Here is a 23561-nt window from a genome sequence, read left to right as displayed (position 1 = left end):
GGAGCCCAGCATCTAGCACCGGGGGATGGGTGCCATTCAAATATGGTCCAACTGACGCGTGGGGCCGGGAGCGCGGGTCTCCCGACTCCAAACCAGCCCCTTCCCTCCACGAGCTGCGAGACCCCAGATATATAGTCTGTGGTGGCCACCGGCGTCATCTGGGCCTTGTGTCCCCTGGCCGCACCGGGGGCCTAGCACCACACAGCGGCCAGGCGCAGGGCCCTCCCTCACCGCAAAACGCTTGCTCAGCATGGACTCTGGCCAGACCCGGGTTGGGCTCGGCCAGTACACAGACCTGGAACCGGCCCCCACAAGCTTCCAGTCTGTGGGGGAGCAGACATCCCAGGCAATTGCGATTCAGGGTATGGGGTGCCGTGATGGGAGAGGTCGTGGGCGCTCAGGAACGCCTGATAGAAGAAAGTCAAGGAAAACCAATGCATCCCGGTCCTGAGCCGAGGAGACGACAGCGCCTCCTCCCCTGTCCCAGGCCTTCAGCCATCCATGACATGGGAAACAAGCAGAACACCAGCCGGGCTTCGCTTCCCCGATGTGATCAAAAGCCAGGACTCCAACTGCAAAGTCCACAGCCTCCGGTATCGTGGACACATGGCACCGTTTAAATCGATGCCCCTAGAAGTCAATGCATCTCCTTGCGGCAAGGAGCACGTTCAGATTCTGGGTCTACCCTTCTGTGTCCTTCAAATGCCGACACGTGTGCGGATGCGGGCCAAGAGCCTACAGAGACTGAGAGCGTGTGAGTCCGTGTGTGTGTGTGTGTGTGTGTGTGTGTGTGTGTGTGTGTGTGTATGCGTGTGTGCACTGGGGCGGGGGAGGGGGGCAGGGGCCTCGCATCCGGTGGCCAAGGCAAAAGCCCCGCCCCACATTCCTCAGGGAAGGAATCTTCAGCGTCAGCTGTCTCCAGGCTTCCTGCTTCCCTTTCTTTTCTGGGACCTCATTCCCCTCCCTCTGGCTTGAGGCTCTGAAAATCCCTCCCAACTGTGTTCCCAAAGAGAATGCCGGCACAGCCAAGAGACTCTAGGATACCCAGAAGCTGGATGGAGGGGGTTTGTGTGTTTCTTTCAATGAAGGTTAGAAGAAAGGGCGGGGGGGGGGGGGGGGGTGGCCAGAGATTTCCGGAGGCACAAATCAACCGCTAAGAGTAGGAAGAACACCCTCCTTAGATGCTGGACAAAGAAGTAGCCCTTTTTCCCTCCTCCCCCAACACCATGTCTGGCGCCTTCCACGGGACAGAGAGCTGCGACGCGTCCTGAAATGGGTGTGCTGGGCGGTCCAGCATTGTGTCGGGAAAGCCCTGTGAAATGAAGGGAACAGACATTGCGCGGGAGGTCAGAGAGGGGACCAACCCGGAACCTACCGAGCCCCAGGTGCCTTGTCACCGGGGCTCATTTATTCCTCCCCGATTCCTAGGGGAGCAACATTACTCCCCCTCTTTCACAGAAAGCGGTGGCTCAGGCAGCTCAGAGAGGTTAAGCAATTGCCCACAGTCACACAGAAAGTGGCAGAGCTGGGATTTCAACCTTCTTCCCACCATCCCAGGCTGCCTCCCGGAAAAACCAGAAATAAAGAATCCATATCGGTGGCAGCTTCAGAAATAACAGAAGTGGCAGGGAACGAAACCTTCCAACCAGCTTTCCGGGGCAGTCTTCTGGCTTTGGGGCACTCAAGGGACAGCAAACACCTGCTCAAGGGCCTTCCAGGGCGTGATGGGAAAAGGCAGGGGACACTCCAGCTGGCTCACCCACCAGCCCTTCTTGGAGCCCTTCATTCAGGCCCCCAGCCCAGCCCCTTCCGGCTCATGATCAGAAATAGCTGTGACAAAAGTCCCTCCCATCCCTGAAAGTAGCTTTTTAAAAAATGCCTAACGGCAGACACAGAAAGGTGGAGAGAACTCTCCCAACACCCAACCCCGGGCAGATGATGTGGGCATCACCTCAGCGTGGTGGGGAAAGCTTTGGACAGCAGGCTTCCCAACTCAGCTTTGTGGGTCAGCTCCCTCTGGGCCTCAGTTTCCCCACCTCAAAAATGAAAGTAACTCAGCTGAATCAGCAATTTCTCTTTTTTGTTTTTTCTAAGCCATAGAGCCCTGTTTTCCAATTGAATCCTCCTCAGAAGATCAATATGACAGTCACGGAAATGGAGCTTCTGTGGTTGATGAAAGCCAAACCCCAGGTGCTCAGCACCCCTGCTCACTGTCCCCAGAATTGCCCCAAGGCTCCGGGGATCCAGAGGGCCCATGTGGGAACCATCAGGATCCAATGATCACTGTGGTCCCTTCCTGACTCTCAAGGGAAGCTCCGATCACCCAAATACCAGGTTAAAACAAACCAAGCCCCTCATGCTGACTTGAGTCAGAGGCACAGACACTTAGCGACCTGCAGCGGGGAGGGAAGGAAACCAGACAGTTCCAAACCACACTGGGCCTGGGACAGGAGAGGGGGAGGCCAGGACTGCCATCCCATGAGGCAGGAAGGGCCCTGACCCGGACCCCTTGGAGTCACAGACCAAAGTGTAGAGTGAATTAGAAGGGAAACCCCTTCCTGTAAAGGTGGAGGGCCTAAGGCTCAGAGAGGGCGGCAATTGGCCCGAGGTCACACAGCGCCTAGTAGCAGAGCCAGACCTGGAGTCTGGGTCTCCTGGATGTGATGCAAAAAAACCCCCACGTGTTTAAAGTTCAGACAGATTCAGCAGGAATGTCCAGGGAAAAGCCCCCAGCCTGCAAACTCAGAACAGGATATTTTGGTGGCACTGGGTGGTGACAGGGCAGAGATGTTTGTTTTGGTTTCCAAATCAATGCTTGACAACCTTGTTGGCGTTACAGTTTCGGCAACCACATTTCACGGTAAAAAGCTCAGAGCTGGTTGGACCAAAGGGAAACTAAAAACCGTAGCGAACAGGCCAGGGGCTGTGGTTTGGGTTGCGTGTTTCCAAAGCATGGCTCCTATATCACCGATGGCACATGAGATGATCTGAGGCGGTTCACAAGTGACTCTTTGTGTTTAAAGTCTACCGACTACAGAGGTGAGAGAATAAACAAAATGTGGTCTGTCCGTACGGTAGAACGTTATTCGCCAATCTAAAGGAAGGTACTCCTGGAATTTGCTACAACATGGATGTACCTCAAAAACACTGAGTGAAAGAAGCCAGACACAAAAGACAATCTATGGTATGATTCCATTTCTATGAAGTGTCGAGAAGAGGCAAATCTATAGAAACAGAAAGCAGATCCGTGTTGCCTGGGCTGGGTGGGAATGGCGATTAACTGCAAATGGTCATGAAGGGGTGGTGATGGTTGCACAACTCTATGGATTTACTTAAAAAAAAAAAAAAAGAATCACTGAATTGTGCGCTTAAAATGAGAGGATTTTAGGATATGCAAATTCCACCGCAGTAAATCTGTTAAAGGATATTTTACACCAGGAATAATGTGGTGGTAGGAGGATATGGCCGCACATCCTGGACGGGGAACCCAAAGGCCCCCAGCTTAGACAATGCAGAGCTGCACATCCCAGGCTGCCCTCTGGGGAAGCAAGTGGGGGGTGTCCAAGGCTGTTCCTCTGGCGGGGGGGGACCAGAGGAAACCCGGGAACCTTTTCTTTCCTGGCACAGGTGCCTTCCAGTGCTCACGGCTTGGGGCTCCATGCTAGACATCCCGAAAGGATGTAAAGGCTTCAGTGGCCAACAGTGCAAGCAAACCCCGTGGTCCCATCCCTCAGACTGTGCCTTCTCTCATGGACAGGGGCCCAGAAGTGGGCCGGGAGTTCTAATGCAAGATTATACTTTGTCAAGACCTTCTGAGATCATCTAGCCCGGTGGTTTTTTAATTTTTTTTTAAGTTTATTTATTTTGAGAGAGAGAGAGAGAGCAGAGGTAGGGGCAAAGAGAGAGAGAGAGAGAGAGAGAATCCCAAGCAGCCTCTGCAGCACAGAGCCTCAACTGAGACGGGGCTCAGTCTCAAGAACCATGAGATCATGACCATGACCAATGCAGAGTCGGACGCCTAAGAGCCACCCAGGCACCCCTAACTTTTTTTTTTAAGTGGTTCAGATGCCTGCCCTCCTCCCAAGAGAAAATTCTTATGAGAAACCCAAATACAGAAACAGGTAAAAACAGAATGCTACTTGTATACATTTATATTGTAAGTTCAAATATAGATATTTCACATATAACCATTCTGAATTCAATCAGTGAAGTTGACGAGGCTATTTTGATTCATTAACACTTAGAACGGGGACTACAGATGACAGCACCACTTTCCATTTAATTCTGTTTCCAGTTTTGGCTGCAGAGTTTCACGAAAATCCTGACTCACACAGATAAGTAGCTACAAATGGGAATGGTTTTTAGCGGTTTGCTCTGCAATGTCAGAGTACTCTTCAGACAAATAGAGAAGGCAGGAGGGTGGCTCTAACTTAAGGCCAACTACTAATACGTTAGTGTGTCAGTGGACTTCAAGGAGTTAACGTGAACTTAAAAAGTGAGCACATGTTGGGGCGCCTGCGTGGCTCAGTGGGTTAAGCACCCGACTTCAGCTCAGGTCATGATCTGACTGTTCGTGACTTCAGGCCCCGCGTTGGGCTCTGGGCTGGCAGCTCGGAACCTGGAGCCTGCATCGGATTGTGTGTCTTCCTCTCTCTCTGCCCCTCCTCCCCCCCCCCCTCAAAAATAAATAAATGTGAAAAAAAATTTTTTTCAAGTGAGCACATGTTTATAACCATATTTAACATTTTAATATAATTTAAAATATTAAGTCTCATGTAATATTCAAGGACCGCCCCCCCCCCTCCCAATAGCATCTCTAAGGAAGCATGAGGCTTCAGAGAGCATGGTTCTAACCCACTCACCCCTCACTTTACAGATAGGGAAGCTGAGTCCCACAGAAGGGAGTATACTTGCTTTGGAAAAATCCAAAAACTTGAGCCCCGAATCAACTTCAGAAAAGATGCGCCTCCCTGGTTCACAAAAAAAAAAAAAAAAATGGAGGAAGGGAAGGTGCTCGTGCAGCCCAGAGGGTGGGAGGAAGGCACCCACACTCCACCTGCCTCGGCAGTGGCCATCTCATTCCAGGCCAACGCCAGAGGCTGACATCACACCCCACGCCCTGGGTGCAACTTGTACAGAGCATTGCTCAACGCCAACCTATCTCCCTTTGAGATTGGGCACGGTTTTTCCATCTCCTTAGTCGCCCGGTCCAAAAAAGCACACACAATAAAACAAACATGGCACAAGCCTGGGGCATGACGACACAATCAACAGTGGCAGACAGAAGGGCCCAGCCCTCCGTGTTTCACCATCGAGAGCAAGTGCCTGTTCCCCTACCCCACCCCGGCGAAGCTGCCCACAGAGGCAGAGGTAGCCTTCCCATGGCCCTGGCGGGCCACCAGGCCATTCTCAGGTCCTCAAGAGAAGACCAGCCCGGGAGAGGAGCTCGTTCCCCCAACGGGGTGTAAGACCTCCCCGCTGAGAGTCAGGCCCTGCCTGAGACAGACCTGAGACTTGGGCCTCTGCTCCACGCTGGCCTGACACAGTCTCTCGTCTTTAACATCAACGGATTACTTCTCCCCTTCTGCAGCCCCGGGTAGATTGTATTACGCCAGTCTCTCTAAATGAGCAAACGGGCTTCCAAATGGTTCAACAATCTCCCTGGCGGGTGATGGAGCCGGCATTTGAATCCAGCCCAGTGGAGGAAAAGGAAGGAGACCCACACCTAGCTCCCTGGGCAGACCTATGCGAGCCCCAGGACTCAAGGAGTGGAAGGAAAGATCCTTCTCGCAACATGCTCCAAACAGAGGCTCCCAATGTGGAGAGCTGCCCATGCCGGGGACAGCAGAGGGCCCTGCCCCCACCCAGGCCTGAGAAGCTACAGACAGACCCCTCTCCTCTTATTGGAAAGCTGAGCCATCAGTCCTGTAGGCCAGGCTGCAGGCAAGCAGGAAGCAGTGTCAGTGTCCCAGCTGGGGAATCGGGACCGGGCAGGAATGTGCAGGCTGGTCCTGCAGGCAGTGTGCCCCCCACACTAGCCAGAGATGGTGGTCTGGGTCCCTTCAATGTCTAGTTTTCAGCCCAAGGTCCTCGCCTCCTGTGGGCCTTTAGGGCTGAGTCTGTTGGGGCTCAGTAAGCCAGGACAGTAGTGGGGTGGGGAGAGGAGGGATGAAGAGAGGCATTTTTAAAAGCTCGTGGCCAGTCTGATGCAGGCCCCGCCACCTGGACCTTGCAGAGCCAGAGCAAAATGGCAGACTCCGGCCCTAGTGGGTAGGGACAAATCTACCCATTTTCAAACATATGGTCTCATTTAATTCAAGGAACAAAACAGTAGTTTGGTTGAGTTTTTTCTTTTCACCCGCAGAGGGAGAGGAGCCCACCCCCTACAGCCTTGGAAAATACCTAGAGCAGCAGACAAACTAGCCAAAAGTCTTTCAATTCACTAGTCGTTCAAATCCTGGTTTCACCACTATCAGCCAAGTCACCCTAGGCAAGTCACTTGCATCCCTGTGCCTCAGTTTCCTCATCTACAAATCGGGGATAAGAATGCTTTACACTCTGCGTTGGCGTGAGGATTAAATGAGATCACCTAAAACACCAGTGGTTATTATGTCACCTAGAAAGCAACCTGCCTCGACCAATGACAGCGCCGAGGTGTCCCCTATGGTAGTCAGCGCCAGCCCCCATTCTTGGAACTAGATAACTGAGTTTTCCAAGCGCGTGGAGGGCGCCAGGCAAACACAGCTCCCAGCCCACCTGCTAGGACCAGCTGGCCGCCCCCGGCCCCTCCCCAACGCACGCATTCCGCGGCCTTCGGGACCTGGACGCCCCCTCCCCGGGAGCTGCGCGGGGGAAGGGCAGTCTGCACTCACCTCCGCTTGTACTCGTCGCGCTCGCGCTTCACCTTGGCCAGCACGTTGTAGAGCGCGCGTATCTCCGGCGTGATGGTGTCGATCTGCACGCCCACGCCGTCGGGGTGCACCCACGACACGCCGGGGCCCTGCACCGTCTCCACGCCGCCGCCGCCCGTGCGCCGCACCTGCGTGTAGCTCCAGATGGTCCCGGGCAGGCGGCCGTAGTGCTGCGGGTGCGAGCCGCCGCCGGGGGGCAGGCCGCCCAGGGCCACGGCGTTGGCGTTGGCGCCGGCCGCCGCGCCGCTGCCGCTGCCGAGCCCGGCGCCGGCTGCGGGCGGCCGCAGAAGCTCGGGCCCGGTCTGCACGGCCTGCTCGCGGGAGAAGGTCTTGTAGCGCAGCCGCCGCTCGCGCTCGCTCTGCTGCTGTTCCAGCTGCTTCTCCAGCAGCCGGTTGCGCCGCTCCAGCTCGTGCACCTTGGCCAGGAAGCAGCGGAAGCGCACGTTGAGCCCCTTCAGGAGGTGGATGTTGGAGCCCAAGTCGTCCCGCAGCGCCGCCGTCACAGGCGACGGCCCCGGCCCGGCCCCGCCGCCGCCGCCCCCGCCAGGGCAGCTCCCGCCGCCGCCGCCCGGCGGGCAGCCGAAGGCCAAGGCCATCTCCCCGAACAGCAGCGAGTTCACCATGCGCCGGCTGCGTGGCTCAGGGCCCCGGGCCCGCGGCTCCAGATGCGGCTCCAGCTCCGGGCAGGGCTCCCGGCGCGGCCGGGCCAGGGCGGGCGCGGGCTCCAGCGCGGCCGGCCGGGCGGTTCCAGATGCGCGCCAGATGCGGCCTCCGCAGCGACGGCGGCCGGACCGCCCCCCGGATGTGGGCGCCGAGGCGAGGGACTGGACTCGGGGCCGCGGTGGAGGCCGCGAAGGCTGCGTGAGGTGGCGAGGGTCGCGGGTCCCAGCTCCGCGGCTGTCAGAGTCGGTGTGGAGGCTCCGCGGCAGCGGCGCGCAGAGGACTCTCGGCCGGCACTGCCCCTCTGCGGCGGGCCCCGCCCACTGCAGACATAGGCCCCGCTCCTGCCCTCGCCCCGCCCACCCCGCCTCCCTCTGCGGCGCTCCCCGAGACCGAGGCCCCGCCCCCGAGGCCCGCAGCGCCGGGCCCCGCCCAGGAGGCGGTGGCTCCGCCCACCCCCGCTCTAGGCTGCTTTCTGGGCTGGGTGGACCGGCTGTCTGCAGCTCTGGCTCCGCCTGGCTCCCGGCTGGACCACGCCCTCTCCCGCGCCGAGTCCCGCCGCCCGGCCCGGCTCCGATTCTTTGCCTGGGGACACGGACCGCAGAGCTGCACCAGGCCCGCGGTTAGCTGGAACCGCCGCAGAGCCAGCCCAGCCCCTTAAAGGGGCCGGCAGCCGGCGCAGCGCACGTTTCCCTGTTAGAGCGCCCCTGCCCCCACATCCTCTCACAAGGAGGCTCCGCTCCGGCTCCCTACTCGGATTCCCCCGGCCCCAAATTCCCACGGGGTGTCCCGGAAGGGCTGGGGAACCATAGGGTACGAAGGTGCATCCGCCCCCCACCCCCACTCCAACTTGGGGCGGCCTAGATCGACCTTCCCAGGATAAGGCAGCGCTTCCGCTGGCACGTACCCCACGCGGTGGACCAGGGCGGGCTTCTGCACCGCTTGCCCCCGCCTATGGGCGCGAGTTCGTCGTCCCAAGATCGACCTGGGCACTGGCGAGCTGCTGGTCCCCGGGTCCACTGGGGAGCCCAGCCGAGTGGGGGACGGCGGAGGTGGGGGAGGAGGCTGAGCGAAGACCCTCCCGGAAAATGACATCCGAAAGCTCAGCCTTGGGCTGCTGCTGTTTCCGGCCCTGAACGAGACCACCTTTCCACCTCTGCACACTCGCGCGCAGAGATGCAGGGGGCCCCACGCCTGGGGTGCATTTCATCCAACTGTTTAGGGGGCAGCAAGGGGGTGGAACCAGTGTGAAGGGCGGAGCCAACCCGAGAATTCAATTCATTCAGTCTTTTCTACCACCCTAAAGAACAAGCTCTCCAGCCTCCTGCTGTCTCTTGAACCAGTTTGCAAATATCTGTCATCATTTTCTTAATGCTAATAATGGCTCCCCTTATTGAGTGCTTCCTATATGTCAGGTGCCAAACTTAGTTATTATCTCCATTTTACAGAGAAGATCGCTGAGACCAGAGGAGCAACAAGCCATCCCCAAAAGCGCCTGCTGTAACCGGCAATCCTACCCTGCTGGGCTCCTGTGCATTTTCCCACTTGATCCTCTCCATAAACCTCAGAGGGGAGGTGGCCCACACCTTTGAACGCCTGTGGCTTGCACTGTGTACCAGACATGTGGCATGTTCCAGATTCTTCCAGCTGCATTTTTTGAATTGCAATTTAATTTTGTCTCATTAACTTTTGTATTTTGTCTCGTTGTGCATAAGCTTGAGGGCAGGTACCCTGTCTTACAGGGACAATGGTTTGGTGTCCTCAGCGACAAAAGAGACACAAAGGCGGCGCGGGCTTGTTCCGGGATGAGGTTGTGGCTGTTGTGTTAATCTGCTGCTTTTGATTTGGTCATAAGAGCAAAAACCCTCCCCACGTTTCCTTCCCTCAACCGCAGCTCCTTGCTCCCTGCCAAAATGGTCTCACCTTGACAACACTCAGCACCGAAACTCACCTGTCTTGAAACCTCTTTCTGCTTCACCCAACCCAGCGTGGTCAGTTTTCTTCGCTCTGTTCTCTCAGCTCTTGGTGATTTTGTTTATCTAATCAAAAGAATCAAGACCCCTTGGCCTTAAAGCAGGAGTTTGAGACCCCCTCCCCCAAGGAGGCTGTGGATAGAATTCATGACACTGGGATGGGCAAAAGTTGTATCTTTATTTTCATTAATCTCCAAATGGTATTTAGCATCTTCTTTGACCGTGAGTGCAGGCAACCAGTAGAAGTCCCTGTGATTTGTCACTAAGGGAAGTCAAAGATCTTTTCATATCGATATTACAGTTACTGTACATATTTCAAAATATGATTTAAGCTACCACAACTCTGAAAGGAAGATCACATTAGACCCACTGCTAAATCTTACTGGTGTGTTAGTGAAGAAGCACTATATCACAAACTGGTTCAAATTTTTTGTGATTGTATTTTAGTAAAAATTGTTTTATTATCCTAACGCCATTTTTTTTTTTTAAGTATTCTTAGGGCTTCTGGGTGGCTCAGTTGTTTGAGCATCCAACTCTTGATTTTGAGTCTTTTTTTTTTAATTTTTTTTTTAACGTTTATTTATTTTTGAGACAGAGAGAGACAGAGCATGAGCAGGGGAGGGTCAGAGAGAGAGGGAGACACAGAATCTGAAACGGGCTCCAGGATCTGAGCTGTCAGCACAGAGCCTGATGCGGGGCTCGAACTCACGGACCGTGAGATCATGACCTGAGCTGAAGTCAGCCGCTTAACCGACTGAGCCACCCAGGCGCCCTTTGATTTTGAGTCTTGATCTCAGGTCATGATCCCAGGGTCATGGGATCAAGCCCTGTGTCAGGCACACGGAGCCTGATTGGGATTCTGTCTCTCTCTTCCTCTGTCCCTCTCCCCTGCTCCTGCTCTCTGTCTCTCTGTCTCTCTAAAATAAAATTTAAAAAAATTATTCTGAAAAGAGGTCCATAGGCTTTACCAGATGCTCAAGGGGCCTGTGGAACGGAAAGGGTTAAAAAGCCACACCTGGGGAGTGGCTCCCTGCAGCCTGTTCCGGGAAGAATATGTCCTACCAGCAGCATTGTCCTGGAGTTGGGGTATCAGGGGTACCCAGCCCTGTCCTGGGCGCTGGAGAGATTCAGACATTCTATGATCATTAACTGAACCCTTGCGTCAGCACAGGCTCTCTGCTTATCAGAAGGCAAGAGTTTAAGGAATGCCGGGAAAGCTAATGAAGGCTACCAGAAAGACCCTCCTGAGGCATGGGAGGGGTGCGAGAAGGGACACTTGGACTGGAGGAGGTGGCTGAGTAGAGAACCAGAAGCTCTGAAGGAAATGGAGGAAATCGTACCCAGAGGGATTTCCAACTCAGCCGTAGAAATATACGTACAAACAAAATGGCTACAAAATGGTGCTGTGGCCATAAAGGAGCCAAAGTGAGATGTGTGTCTTGCTTTTTATGGGTAAGATGAGAGGGGAGGCTAACCTGATGTCCTTCCAGTAGAGTGACCAACTGTCTTCATTTGCCCAGGACCCAGGGTTCCCCTTGATGCAGGACTTTCAATGCTAAAACCAGAACGTTTCAGAGAAACCAAAACAAGCCCTTATAGCTCTGGTGACTTCTCAGGCCAGAAGTCTTGGTCATCAATGTCAGCCAGATGGGGCTCAGAAAGAAGCCAGCCTAGGGGTGCCTGTGTGGCTCAGTCGGTTGACTCAGGTCAAGATCTCACGGTTTGGGATGACAGCTCAGAGCCTGGAGCCTGCTTCAGATTCTGTGTCTCCCTCTCTCTCTCTCTGCCCCTCCCCTGCCCATGCTCTGTCTCTCTCTCTCTCTCTCTCTCTCAAAAATGAATCAATATTTTTTAAAAATTAAAAAAAAAGGGGGGGACCTGGGTGGCTCAGTCGGTTAAGCATCCGACTTCGGCTCAGGTCATGATCTCACAGTCTGTGAGTTCGAGCCCTGCATCGGGCTGTGTGCTGACAGCTCAGAGCCTGGAGCCTGCTTCAGATTCTGTGTCTCCCTCTCTCTCTACCCCTCCCCTGTTCCTGCTCTGTCTCTCTCTGTCTCAAAAACAAATAAGAACATTTAAAAAATTTCTTTTTAATTAAAAAAAAGAAAAGAAGCCAGTCCAGTGTTCCCAATTTACAGACAATAGCATCAAGGTCCAGAGAGGGGTAGGGACTAGCCCCAGGTCACCTGAAAAAAAATTGGTGGCAAAACCTGGCCTAGAATTCTGGTCCTACCCTCTGTCCAATGTTCAGCCCTCCCCCAAGCTTCTCAGTGAGGTCAGTGCTTCCATCCGTTCAACCCTGGACACCCTCACCTCACCATCCATCATCCAGAGAGAACACAGGTGACTCTTTACTGGGTGGGGGGGTCACCCAGACAGACAAAAGGAATATCCCCAAGAGGGATGCCAGCCTCCACTCTCTGAATTAGGATCGGTTTTCTCCTCAGTGAGGATGGGCATAACTTCACCCACGGGGCCCTTTTTGTAGTCTCTGCCTCCTTGTCACAGCCACCTTGCCTGCCCTGTCAAAGTGCTGGGGACACCTGATAGGCTCTCAATAAACAGTTGCTGAATGAACGAATGAATGAATGAACTGATAAATGAATGGACAAACAACTTCATTCTCCCCACCCCATTCCCTTGGCATTTCACCTGGTAACTATCCCTCATCCTTCAGATTCCAACCTCACGCACAAAACCTCTGTCCTCCCAGCACCCTCCGGGTCAGCAACCTTGAGCCAGGAACAAGTCAAATTCCCTATAGCCCCACACCCGGGCATGATGCCCAGCACATAATAGGTGCTTCACAGAGATGAGTTCAGGCAAGCAAATGTGCTGTTAATACGAGAGAAAACTCCCATCAGGTGCAGAGTAGGTGCTCAATAAATGTCAGATTTTTCTCACTTTAACTACAGTTCTTGGTTTTACAACCATCGAGCCATAGTTTACTTATATCATTTGCCCATTTCAATGGATTTTACTAACCTTACCAAGCTGCGTGACCATCACTATGAATCTGTTTTAGAATATTTCATCTCTCCCAGTAAGATCCCTGGTGCCCTCTTACTGGTATTCCCTGTTTCCACCCCCTGCTGAGGCCACGGCTGATCTACCTCCCGTCTCTGTGGACTGGCCTTTTCCGGTCATTTCATATAAATGGAAACATAAAATACATAGCCCTCGTGGATCATTCCTTGTTATTGACAATCTCTTTTTATTTTTGTTAATTTATTTTAACATTTATTTTTGAGAAACAGAGAGAGAGCGTGAGTGGGGGAAGGGGCAGAAAGAGAAGGAGACACAGAAGCCGAAGCAGTCTCCAAGATCCCAGCTGTCAGCACAGAGCCCGACATGGGGCTCAAACTCAGGAACTGTGAGATCACGACTGAGCTGAAGTCGGTCGCTTAACCAGATGCCCCGACAATCTCTTTTTAAATGCTGATAGTTGGGATTTTTCTTTACCTTGCTTACCGTTCTGCACTTCTGTTCCTCATCTGGAAATAGGACCAAGTAAGACTATCTCCCTCACAGGGAGGTTGTCAAGGTTAAATGACTGAATACGTGGGAAATCGGCATGTAGTACCTGCTCAATAAATATCAGCTATTAGCAGCGTGAATTTTCTCCCATCCTTTTGCTTATGCAAATATAGAAAGCCCAAAAATGTATAAAGAGGCAGGGGGGAGAAAGCATCGCCCGCAATCCCACACCCAGGGACCCCGTCTGGCGTCTCAGTCCGGCCCTGCTGCTGGGGGGAATAAGCTGCTCCCTCTCCCCTGCGTGTTCCCCTTCCCACCCTCAGCCTGTAGCTTCTAAAACATTCCCATGAGGTTGCTTCCCGGTAAAATGAAAGAGAGCAGCAGTAAAACACGATGGCACAGAAGAAAGGGAGTGGCTGCAAGCCCCACATGATGCTGCAGGTGAAGATTAATTCTCTGAGCAGCACAAAGTCTTGAGATGTTCCGTCTCTCTTCCCAGAAAATAACAATGACAACAACGACAGCCAAAAAAAAAAAAAAAAAAAAAAGATTTGGCAGCAGGGTGACTCTGGCTGGGCCCGTAGCATCAGCGCGTTGCTAGGCCTCAACCCTCCTGGGCACCTCCGGGCTTAGAAGCGGCTTAAGCTGCGTGTTGTCTCAACAATTATTCTGGGTGGGTTTGCCTTCCTCAGAAAGGGCGTGGGTTTCGCCACCGTCGGGCGCCTAAGTGTCCCACTGGCTGCCCAGACAGCGCTGATCTTGGTCAGCAGCCTTGGGGGAGCCCCAGCAGCCTTTGGGGTGCTTCCAGCGCCTTCTCCAGGCCCCCGCAGGCCTGTCTCATGAAGGCCAGCCCGGGCGGCTCTGTATAATCTGAGCAGGGGATCCAGAGCCAGCTTCCATCAATTAACCGTGTGACCGTGGGCAAGGCAGTCAACCGCTCTGTGCCTCCGTTTCCCGCTCTGTGAAATGGGAGGGTAGTGCTTCTCGAGGTTACTATGCATAAGCGCTGGCCATCACGAGCCAACATTCCTCGAACCCCTGCCAGGCACCATTCGAGCTGGTGATATGAGCTCCTTGTGACAAGAAATCAAAGCTGTGGGTTGCAGAGACCTAATGAGCGCCATGATGGATCACCCAGGGGGAGCCATGACTTCGGGCGGCCCTTGCTTCCAGGCTTTATCGACTGACTCCCACATGACAGCAACTGTTGAACAGCTTTCATCAAATCTTTTCACCAAAACTCCACGCGTTAAAGACCCCTCTACCCTCCTTACGGATGGGGAAACGGAGGCTTGAGGGGGCGAAGGGGCCCTTCCAAGAATAGGCGTTTCATGGCACAGTTGTGCTTTGGCTTTTTGTTTGTTTTGTTTTGTTTCTATTTTTTGAGAGAGAAAGTGCAAGCTGGGGAGGGGCAGAGAGAGAGGGAGAGAGAGAATCCTTCAGCAGCCTCCACACCCAGCGAGCAGGGAGCTCAATGTGGGACTCAGTCCCATGACCACAAGATCATGACGTGAGCTGAAATCAAGAGCCAGACACCTAACTGACTAAGCCACCCGGGCAGGCGTGCCCCCCGCCAGTTGCGCTTTGAACCCAGCTTTGAACCCCAAGTCCTGTCCATCCCTCTCTGGCTATAAAACTCAATGGTGGAACATGCAAATGCAGACTGGCAGAGTGAAGCTGTTTCTGCCAACCTGTTCCGCGGCAGACACCTTCAAATGAGTGGAAGGAGGCATGGAGAATGGAGGTGCAGGAGCATCATTCAAGGAGCCCAGAGCCAAGATGAGCAGCAACCCCATGCACTCCTGCCACTGGGCCTTTGCACATGCTGGTTGCCCCTCTGGGAACACTGTTCCCCTTTCCCACTGGCCAGTTCGTACTTATCCTTCAGATCTCAGCTTTGGTAGCCCTTCTCCTTCTTCATCTGTTGTCTTGTTTTGACTTGGCATGAGGTGTACCTTACGCTCGGTAAAGTATGCAAATATTACGTGTATGGCCCAGTGAATTTCCTCAGATGCACACGCCAATGTACTCACCACCCAGATCATTCCCCACACACCTGAAGGCTCCCGAAGGTAATCAGATTCTGACTTTCCTCACCATGGATTCCCTTCCAGCCTCGTGTAGATGGAATCATACAGGACGTTTTGGGCTTCTTTTGCTCAGTCTTTTTTTTTTTTTAAGTTTATTTACTTATTGAGAGAGAGAGAGGGGGGCAGATTGAGAGAGAATCCCAAACAGGCTCTGCACTGTCATTGCAGAGCCCGATGCCGGGCTCTGTCCCAGCAACCATGAGATCATGACCTGAGCTGAAGTCAAGAGTCAGCTGCTTGGGGATCCTGGGTGGCTCAGTCGGTGGAGCATCCGACTTCGGCTCAGGTCACGTGCTCATGGTTTGTGGGTTTGCGCCCCACATCGGGCTCTGTGCCGACAGCTCAGAGCCTGCAGCTGGCTTCAGATTCTGTGTCTCCCTCTCCCTCTGTTCCTCCCCCATTCATGCTCTGATTCTGAAAAATAAATAAACGCTAAAAAAAAATTAAAAAAAAAAAAAAAAGAGTCAGCTGCTTAACCGCCTGAGCCACCCGGGTGTCCCTTGTTTTGCTCAGTCTTATCTGTGGGAGATCCATACGTGAAACTGTGTGTAGCAGCTTTCTGTTCTTTCCCTTTGCTGCATAGTAGTAAACGGTACGGACATGTCACTATCCTTTCTACTGCGGGTGGACATCGGGGTGGCTTGTCGTTTGGGGCTTTTCAGTGTATTGTAGAGAACTCACAAACCTGAGATCAAGAGTCCCAAGCTCCACTGACTGAGCCAGCCAGGAGCCGTGGTCTTTTTTATTTTCAACTTTCTGGGAGTGTGAAAGGTAGCACCGCCTGGGGAAGCCAGAGTCTGCACCCCCAAACCGGATAAGGGGCCTCCTGTTCTCCCCCAGGGCGGATTCATTTCTCTGTGGCATTTCCAACCGTCACCCCCATCTCATGGAGGGACTGCTCGTTGAAATGCCATCTACTGAGTCCTGGGAAGGGTGCCTGGCAGGGGGTGGCTCTCTGAGGTCTAGATCCCGCAGCCCTCGCAGAGGAGACGCCTCTCCTGCCTCTCTTCTCATCTCACCCGAAAGCTCCATAAAGTGCCCAACGCGTCCATAAGGCGAAGCGTCCTTCTCTGCGCAAAGCGGCGGGTCCCTGATCTCGAGGGCTAACAGGTGCCGAGAGCCTTCTCCCTGGTCCCCGTAGGGCATCTCACTCATTCGTCCTGCTACCCACTCGGGTCCGCCCCAGCAGCTGCAGTCTGCGTGCGAGCCTGGTATGCTTCGTCTCATTCTACCCTAGCCTCATCAATTCAGGGGAAGGACCGCCGTTCCCCTTTTACAGATGGGGAAACTGAGGCTTGGAGAGGAGACGCTGGATTCTTGCCCCCTTTCCCGGGCCCAGAGATCGTAGGTCTGAAGCCTTAAGTCGGGTCCGGCGAGGACACCACATTGCCCACACCCACGTCAGGGAGCCCTGCAGCCTCATGGGGGACCAGGACGAGCAGATGGTTGCCAGGGAGGCCCTGGCAGGTCCAGAAGCCGCAAGGCAGGACCCCCGGGGGGCCCCTCCCGTGTTCCGCGCCTGCTGCTCTGCCCCCATTAGGAGGCAAGCGGGGTAAATCCGTACCCACCTCACTTCTGATTTCTGGTCTGCAAACGGCTACCTCCCATGTCAGGGAAAGTCCTCACAGTCGGGCAGGGCGGGCCCTCCGCAGCCTCGTGGCCCTATTTCTGCTGAAACAGATGTCCCTGCAATGGGGACACCTCCTGGGAAGTGACTGCAAGAGAGGGGTGGCTCACAGGCCTTCTTCCCGGAGGACTGCCTGCCCCTTCCAGCCATGAAGCAAGGAATGTGTCTGAGCTCATCCCAGGCCCCGGTGACGGGCCTGGCGCCCTAATTGTCCTTAGTGCAACTGTGAAATTACTCTCCACAGAAGTCGCCGTGTCAGCCTCGGGGACTTCCCCGATGGCTGTTACGTAACCGCAGGGCCTCAGCCAGCCGGAGGCCTCCTTGGTCTACACCTGCCCTGCCCCTTCCAGCCCAACTGGAGAGCAACAGGGGACAGACTAAAGTAAGTCACGGCACATCCGTAAGAAGAAACACCCCAACCATCCAGAGGACACTACACGCTGCTGTTTCTCGGCACAGGGAGGGGACCGCCATTTGCACCGAAGTGAAAAGACACACGATACACTATAAAACCCATCTTATTTATTTATTTTTTATTATTATTTTTTAATGTGATATATCTTTGAGAGAGAGAGAGAGAGAGACAGAGCGTGAGCAGGGAAGGGGCAGAGAGAGGGAGACGCCGAATCCACAGCAGGCTCCAGGCTCCGAGCTGTCATCACAGAGCCCGATGCAGGGCTCGAACTCACAGATTGTGAGATCATGACCTGAGCCGAAGTCGGACGCCCAACCGATGGAGCCACCCAGGCACCCCAAAACCCATTTTAAAAGTGTTTATCTTCTGTCCGTGGGGCTGCCTATGTGTAAATATAGAGAAAAAGTCTGTAAGGACATCCAGAAGGTCAGCAGATGTCTCTTCTTAAAAAATGCCATTTTGGGGGGCACCTGGGCGGCTCAGTGGGTTAAGTGTCCAGCTCAGGTCATGATCTTGAGATCTGTGAGTTCGAGCCCCGCATCGGGCTCTGGGCTGACGGCTCGGAGCCTGCAGCCTGCTTCGGATTCTGTGTCTCCCTCTCTCTCTGCCCCTCCGCTGCTCATGCTCTGTCTCTCTCTCAAAAATAAATAAACGTTAAAAGGTCGGAGCGCCCCAAGTGTCCAACAACAGATGAGCGGATAAATGAAATGCGGAATAAACCTGCAGTGGGATGTCAGTCAATCTTAAAAAAGAAGGAACTCCTGACGCTACGACAGTGTGGATGAACCTGGAAGACACATGCCAGGGAAATAAGAGAAAATAAACCAGTCACAAAAGGGTAAACACGTGAGGTGCCTAGAATAGGCGGATTCATGGAGACAGAAAGTGGAGCAAAGGTTACCAGGGGCTGCGGGGGGGGGGGGGGGGGGGGAAGGCAGGGCTGGGGGAATGGGAACTTACTGTTTCATGGGCACAGGGTTTCAGTTTAGGCTAATGAAAAAGTTCTGGAAATGGATAGTAGTACAGTCATGCGATATTATGAATGTACTTAAATACCAATGAATTGTACACTTAAAAATGGCAAATTTTATGTTATGCGTATTTTACCTCCATAATAAAAATGTTTTAATGTTTATTTATTTTGAGAGAGAGAGAGAGAGCGAGAGAGAGAGAGAGAGTTCACGAGCAGGGGAGGGACAGAGAGAGAGGGGGAGGGAGAGAGAATCCACTGAGCCCGACACAGGGCTCAAACTCAGAAACCTTGAGATCGTGACCTGAGCCAAGATCAAGAGTCAGGCGCTTAACTGACCCAGGCACCCCTAAAAAATTTTTTTTAATATCATCTGTAAAAAACCCATAGGAAGGTTACGTGAGACAAGATGTGAGTCCCCTTGTTCTAGCACATTCTCCGGCAAAAGAGATGCCCCTGCACGATTCCTTGCCAAGAAGGGGCAAGAGACCCACTGAAGTTCACCAACAACAGCCACGCACTCTGCTGAGCCCTGCGGCAGGCCTGAGGTGGGAGAGAGTTCGTCCACTCTCCACTGGACCCCTGCCCTCAAGGAGCCTCCACTGCCCGGTGGAGGGACCCAGCAGGCTGCCAGTGATGCCCACAGCAGATCGAAAGTGATGAGTGACGAGGTCCAGCGTGCTCTGGAAAGTCAAGGGTGTTCAGAGGTAGGAGTGAGTACACTGGGCTGGGGGGGGGGGGGGGCGGGAACAGGCGCAGGATGGACTATTGTCCCATAAACCAAAGCCTTGAGGAATTTGAAAGTAAGGACAAGAACCGTGGGGCTGCTGGGAATCTCGGGAGGCTTCCTGGAGGAGGTGGTTTTGAACTGGGTCTTGAAGGAGGCAGATGTGGGATGCTCCGGGGAGATCTCAGCTCTCTAGCAACCCCTCTGTTTAGGCCGGATGCAGAGAAGAATTATTTATGGAACTTCTACCGGTGCCTAGCTCATCCATGCCCAACAGTGACCCTGCAAGGCAGCTGTCATTGCGCCCGTGCCATCGATAGGGAGGCCGAGGCTCAAAAGGCTGAGCTACATGTCCAGAGTCGCAGTGTGAAGACCTACCTGACCCCCTAGCCCGTGCCACTCTCCAGTACAAAACTGCTCCCAAAGAGTTACGGCAGGTCCCACGCCCCAGCCCACCTCGAGATCTGGGCTCTGTCAGCTTTGCGCTTTGCTTGCTACGTCGCCTCGGGAAATGTACTCGAATTCTTTGATCCTTGGTTTCCTTATCTGAAAATACAGAGCATGAGAGTCCTTACTCAGAAGGACTTCAGGAAGATTAAATGGGATATTGTATCTGACATGCTCAATAGAGTCCCTGGCAGATTATAAATACCCAACTGTTGATAGCTACTTTATTATTATTATTATTATTACTTATGATGGTGGCAACTGTTGCCATTACTGTTAAGACAAAGAGCATCTCTAAAACAGGGATCACTCCTTCAAATGCCTGCCGAGGCCGAACAGGCAACATGAATCTTCGAACTGGGCGGTGCACGGGGGTTGGGGGGGGGGGGTCTGTGGCAAAGGGTGGTGTGCAGCCACAGGCTTAAACACAGTCTGTGGTGTAATAAAAAATAAATATTTGGTCTCTGTCCCTGGTTCCAGGTTCCGGGGACAGAGCTCCTAAAAACCTTGGAATTTTCTGTTTCATGTACACTAATGAGATGAGTCACGGGGAATAGGGGGACAAGGTAGCTTCGCGATGGGAGGCTGGTGGCCAGAAAGCCCAAGGTACGACTGGGAGGGTTGGGACCTTCAGCCTCCCCTCCCCAGGCTCCTGGGAAGGGAGAGAGGCCGGAGATCGACTTCAGTCACCAATGGCCGCTGATTTTACTCAATCATACCTACGTGACAAACCCTCATAAAACCCCTACACAACGCGATTCAGAGAGCTTCCGAGTCGGCGTGCACACAGAGGTGCTGGGAGGGTGTGGTGAACGCGAGGGGTCCCCCATGGATCTCTTCCATTCGTCCGTTCCTGAGTCGTGTCCTTTATAACAACCCAGTAAACACAAGGAAAGTGTCTTCCTAGTCCTGTGAGTTGTTCTAGTGAATTATCTAACCTAAGGCGGGGGGTCACGGGACCCCTCGATTTACAGCCAGTTGGTCAGAAGTACAGGCGGCCCCCAGGACTTGCCATTGATGTCTGAAGTAGGGGGCAGCCTTGAGAGACTGAGCCCTGAACTTGTGTGGTCTGTGCGAACTCCAAGGCCCTTAGTGTCAGAGCTGAGTTGGGTCCCTGGTGTCAGAGAATTGCAGAATTCATGTGGAAAACCCCCACACCATTTGGTGTCACAAATGGTAGCAGAAAAAGGACACCACGTCATGAAAAATTTTTTTAAAAGAATACAGTGTCGGGGCGCCTGGGTGGCTCGGTCGGTTAAGCATCCGACTTCGGCTCAGGTCATGATCTCGCGGTCCGTGAGTTCGAGCCCCATGTCGGGCTCTGTGCTGACGGCTCAGAGCCTGGAGCCTGTTTCAGATTCTGTGTCTCCCTCTCTCTGACCCTCCCCCGTTCATGCTCTGTCTCTCTCTGTCTCAAAAATAAAATAAACGTTAAAAAAAAAATACAGTGTCAAGTGATGGGAAGAGGCACGAGGGGTCTCTGGGGGCCCCCCATGCCATGCACTCTCTCTTGGCCCGGTTGCTGGTTACCCAGCCTGCTCACCATGTGACAGACCGCTGAGCTGACTGATTACGTATTGTGCATATTTCTATCTGTATGTCATACTTCATAATAGGTAATAAATCCCAAAAGTTGCTTTTTAAAATTTTTCTTTATTTTTATTTTGAGAGAGAGATAGAGAACAAGCCAGGGAGGGACAGGGAGAGGGAGACAGCTCTGAGCTGTCGGCACAGAGCCCGATGTGGGGCTCGAACTCACGAACTGTGACATGATGACCTGAGCCGAAGTAAGAGTCAGACGCTTAAACGGCTGAGCCACCCAGGCGCCCCCAAAAGTTGTTCTTTCAAATTTTAACGATCCCGGTTGAATAAACACAGCTAAGGGTCAGAGCTGGGCCCCGGGCAGCAAGTTTGGAGTGAGTGAGGTACGTTCACCCAGATGAAGAGGGCCCAGTCACCAGATGACGGGACACATCAGGGAAGAGCTGGTAGCACTTAGATGGGGCCTCACGAGCTCGTCTGGTCCAGCCCCTTCCTCCTGCACATAAAGTATTATTATCCCCATTTCTCAGATGAAGCCACAGAAGCCCAGAAACCTCCAACGAGAGGCCACTTGTCAGAAGCCACCATCTCACTCAGGGCCTTAAAAATTCCCCACATCCTGGGGCACCCGGGTGGCTCGGTCGGTAGGCATCCGACTTTGGCTCGGGTCATGATGACCTCACAGTTCGTGGGTTCGAGCCCCACGTCGGGCTCTGTGCTGACAGCTCGGAGCCTGGAGGCTGCTTCGGATTCTGTGTCTCCCTCTCCCTCTGCTCCTCCCCCACTCACACTCTCTCTCTCTCTCTCTCTCTCAAAAATAAATAAACATTAAAAAAAAATTTTTTTTTAAATGCCCCACAGCCTGACTGCTGTCTCCTCTCCATGAGCGTCCTGAAACCCGACTCGGCCTCTGCCTGGAAGGGGCCACGGGGGTCCCGAGGCTGTCCCCCTGGCTTTTTCAGCAGGCCTAAGTTGCTTTTATATCCTTGACCTACCTTTGTTGCGATTTTAATGATCATATTGGTGATGCTTTTAAAAGACGCTCTGAGGCCTTCGGGCACTAACATCTCATCAATAGAATTCACCCACCATTTCTGTGATTAGTATTTTATTAACAATAGTAATGCCTGCTCTGGACACCAGCTTGTCTTCAGATGATTCGAAACAGTTAGCAGAGGTTGACTCACGCCCTGGGCTGGTCAGAGGCAGCATCGTTTTCCTCCCCAGATAGTCAGTGACCTTGATAAGCACTCAGGACCCCAGCACCACAGCCGGCCACGATGCTAGACCCGTAGGAGATCACATCGGGCCCGGGCCGCACGAGGCGCTGCGGCAAAATAACGCTGGCTTCTAGAACGAGATACCCTCCTGTCCATTCCTTTTCCATTTTTGTCCTGAATTGGAGCCGGAGGACGTCCCAGTCTTGTCCTCATTTGTCCTTGACACCTCTCTAACAAAAGAGAGAACCGGCCCCAGGCTCGGACCCTTGGGCTGGACCTGGTGAAAACGCAATGATGCCAATTTGCTTGTTTATGCTATTTTTACAGTCACCTTCTATTTATGTTAAGGTGTGTTTGTGTGATGTGAAGTTTCCTGTTCATCAAAGGAAATAAGTAAGTAAATAAATTGAAGCAAGAAAAGGGCAAATCTAAAGAAAGTGTTAGAGAAATCATAGTCTGGGTCGGGGTCAGCAGACTGGGGCCCGCGGGCCAAATCTGGCCCACGATTGCTTTTGTATGGTTCACAAACCGGGAATGACTTTTACATTTTTAAGTGGCTGGTGGTGGGGTGGGGGGTGGGGGGGGTTCAAAAGCAGAATACATGATAAACCCCCGGGATTCAAATTTCAGTGTCCACACAGAGTTTCATTACCACGCGGGGATGCCCGTTCATTCACGTTTCGTCTGGCAAAACACTTCGTCTGCTTTGACACTACGACGGCAGAGTTGAGTAATTGCAACAGGGACCAAACTATTTTCACAGTGTCCAACATGTTTGTTATTTTGACCCTTCATGGAGAAATGTTGCCAGCCCCTGGTGGAGGTGTTTGGCTGATAGGGCGAAGATCTTTGCGATGGCACCAGACTGAGAGAAGCCCTCGTCTGAACTCTGGGAGGTAATAACCACTTGCTTCTACCCATTTTACAGATGAGAAGGAAACAGGCTCCGAGCGGGTTAGTGACTTGCCCAAGGTCTCACGGCTGCTCAGCAGCAAGTCGGGATTTGAACCCAGGTCAGGCGGCAAAGGGCTTTAGGTAGGCAGCGCTGAACGTAACACGCACTTCGCTGATCTCTCTTCCCACACCTCCTGCCCCGTCATCCTCTCCGTGTCCCCAGAGCACAGCTGGCACTTCTGCGCCTCAGCACCTTTGTTCATACACCTCTACCTCCCATTATTCACCCCCGACAAGACGGCGCCTCCTCCAGGAAGTCTTCCCCATGGCCCATCCCTCCCAGACCCGGGGCAGGCCTCCCTCCTCTGCCCTCCCCACACTTGTACCTACAAGGCTGAGGATTATTCACCATCATTCCTGATGACATGGCTCACCTCCCCAAGCTCAGGTAAGGCCCCTGGAGGGTGGGGACTGTGACTTATACAAAGAGCAAATGATTTAGCAGGACGGGGCAGGCCCTCCGTGCCTTGAACATGGTCTATAGCCTCACCTCGCCTCTCCCCTGCTTATGCTTTATGCTCCAGCGATATGGAAACCCATCCTGCTAA

General features: G+C 53.5%; 1 protein-coding gene across 2 annotated transcripts in view; it reads right to left on the bottom strand.

Moving 5' to 3' along the window:
• The window catches only part of IFFO2 (intermediate filament family orphan 2), a 50314-nt gene extending 42515 nt beyond the window's left edge, over positions 1 to 7799 (bottom strand). Inside the window, exon 1 of one of the 2 annotated variants that reach the window (XM_058718895.1) lies at positions 6873 to 7799. In XM_058718895.1, the coding sequence (XP_058574878.1) occupies positions 6873 to 7534 (662 nt within the window). In that variant the 5' untranslated portion in view covers positions 7535 to 7799. The remainder of the gene's footprint in view (positions 1 to 6872) is intronic. The other variant, XM_058718894.1, reaches the window with a different exon arrangement.
• Positions 7800 to 23561: the final 15762 nt, after the last annotated feature.

Source organism: Neofelis nebulosa, chromosome 2 (genome assembly GCF_028018385.1).
Source record: "Neofelis nebulosa isolate mNeoNeb1 chromosome 2, mNeoNeb1.pri, whole genome shotgun sequence".
Taxonomy (NCBI): domain Eukaryota; kingdom Metazoa; phylum Chordata; class Mammalia; order Carnivora; family Felidae; genus Neofelis; species Neofelis nebulosa.
This window is presented reverse-complemented; position numbering and strand designations above follow the sequence as displayed.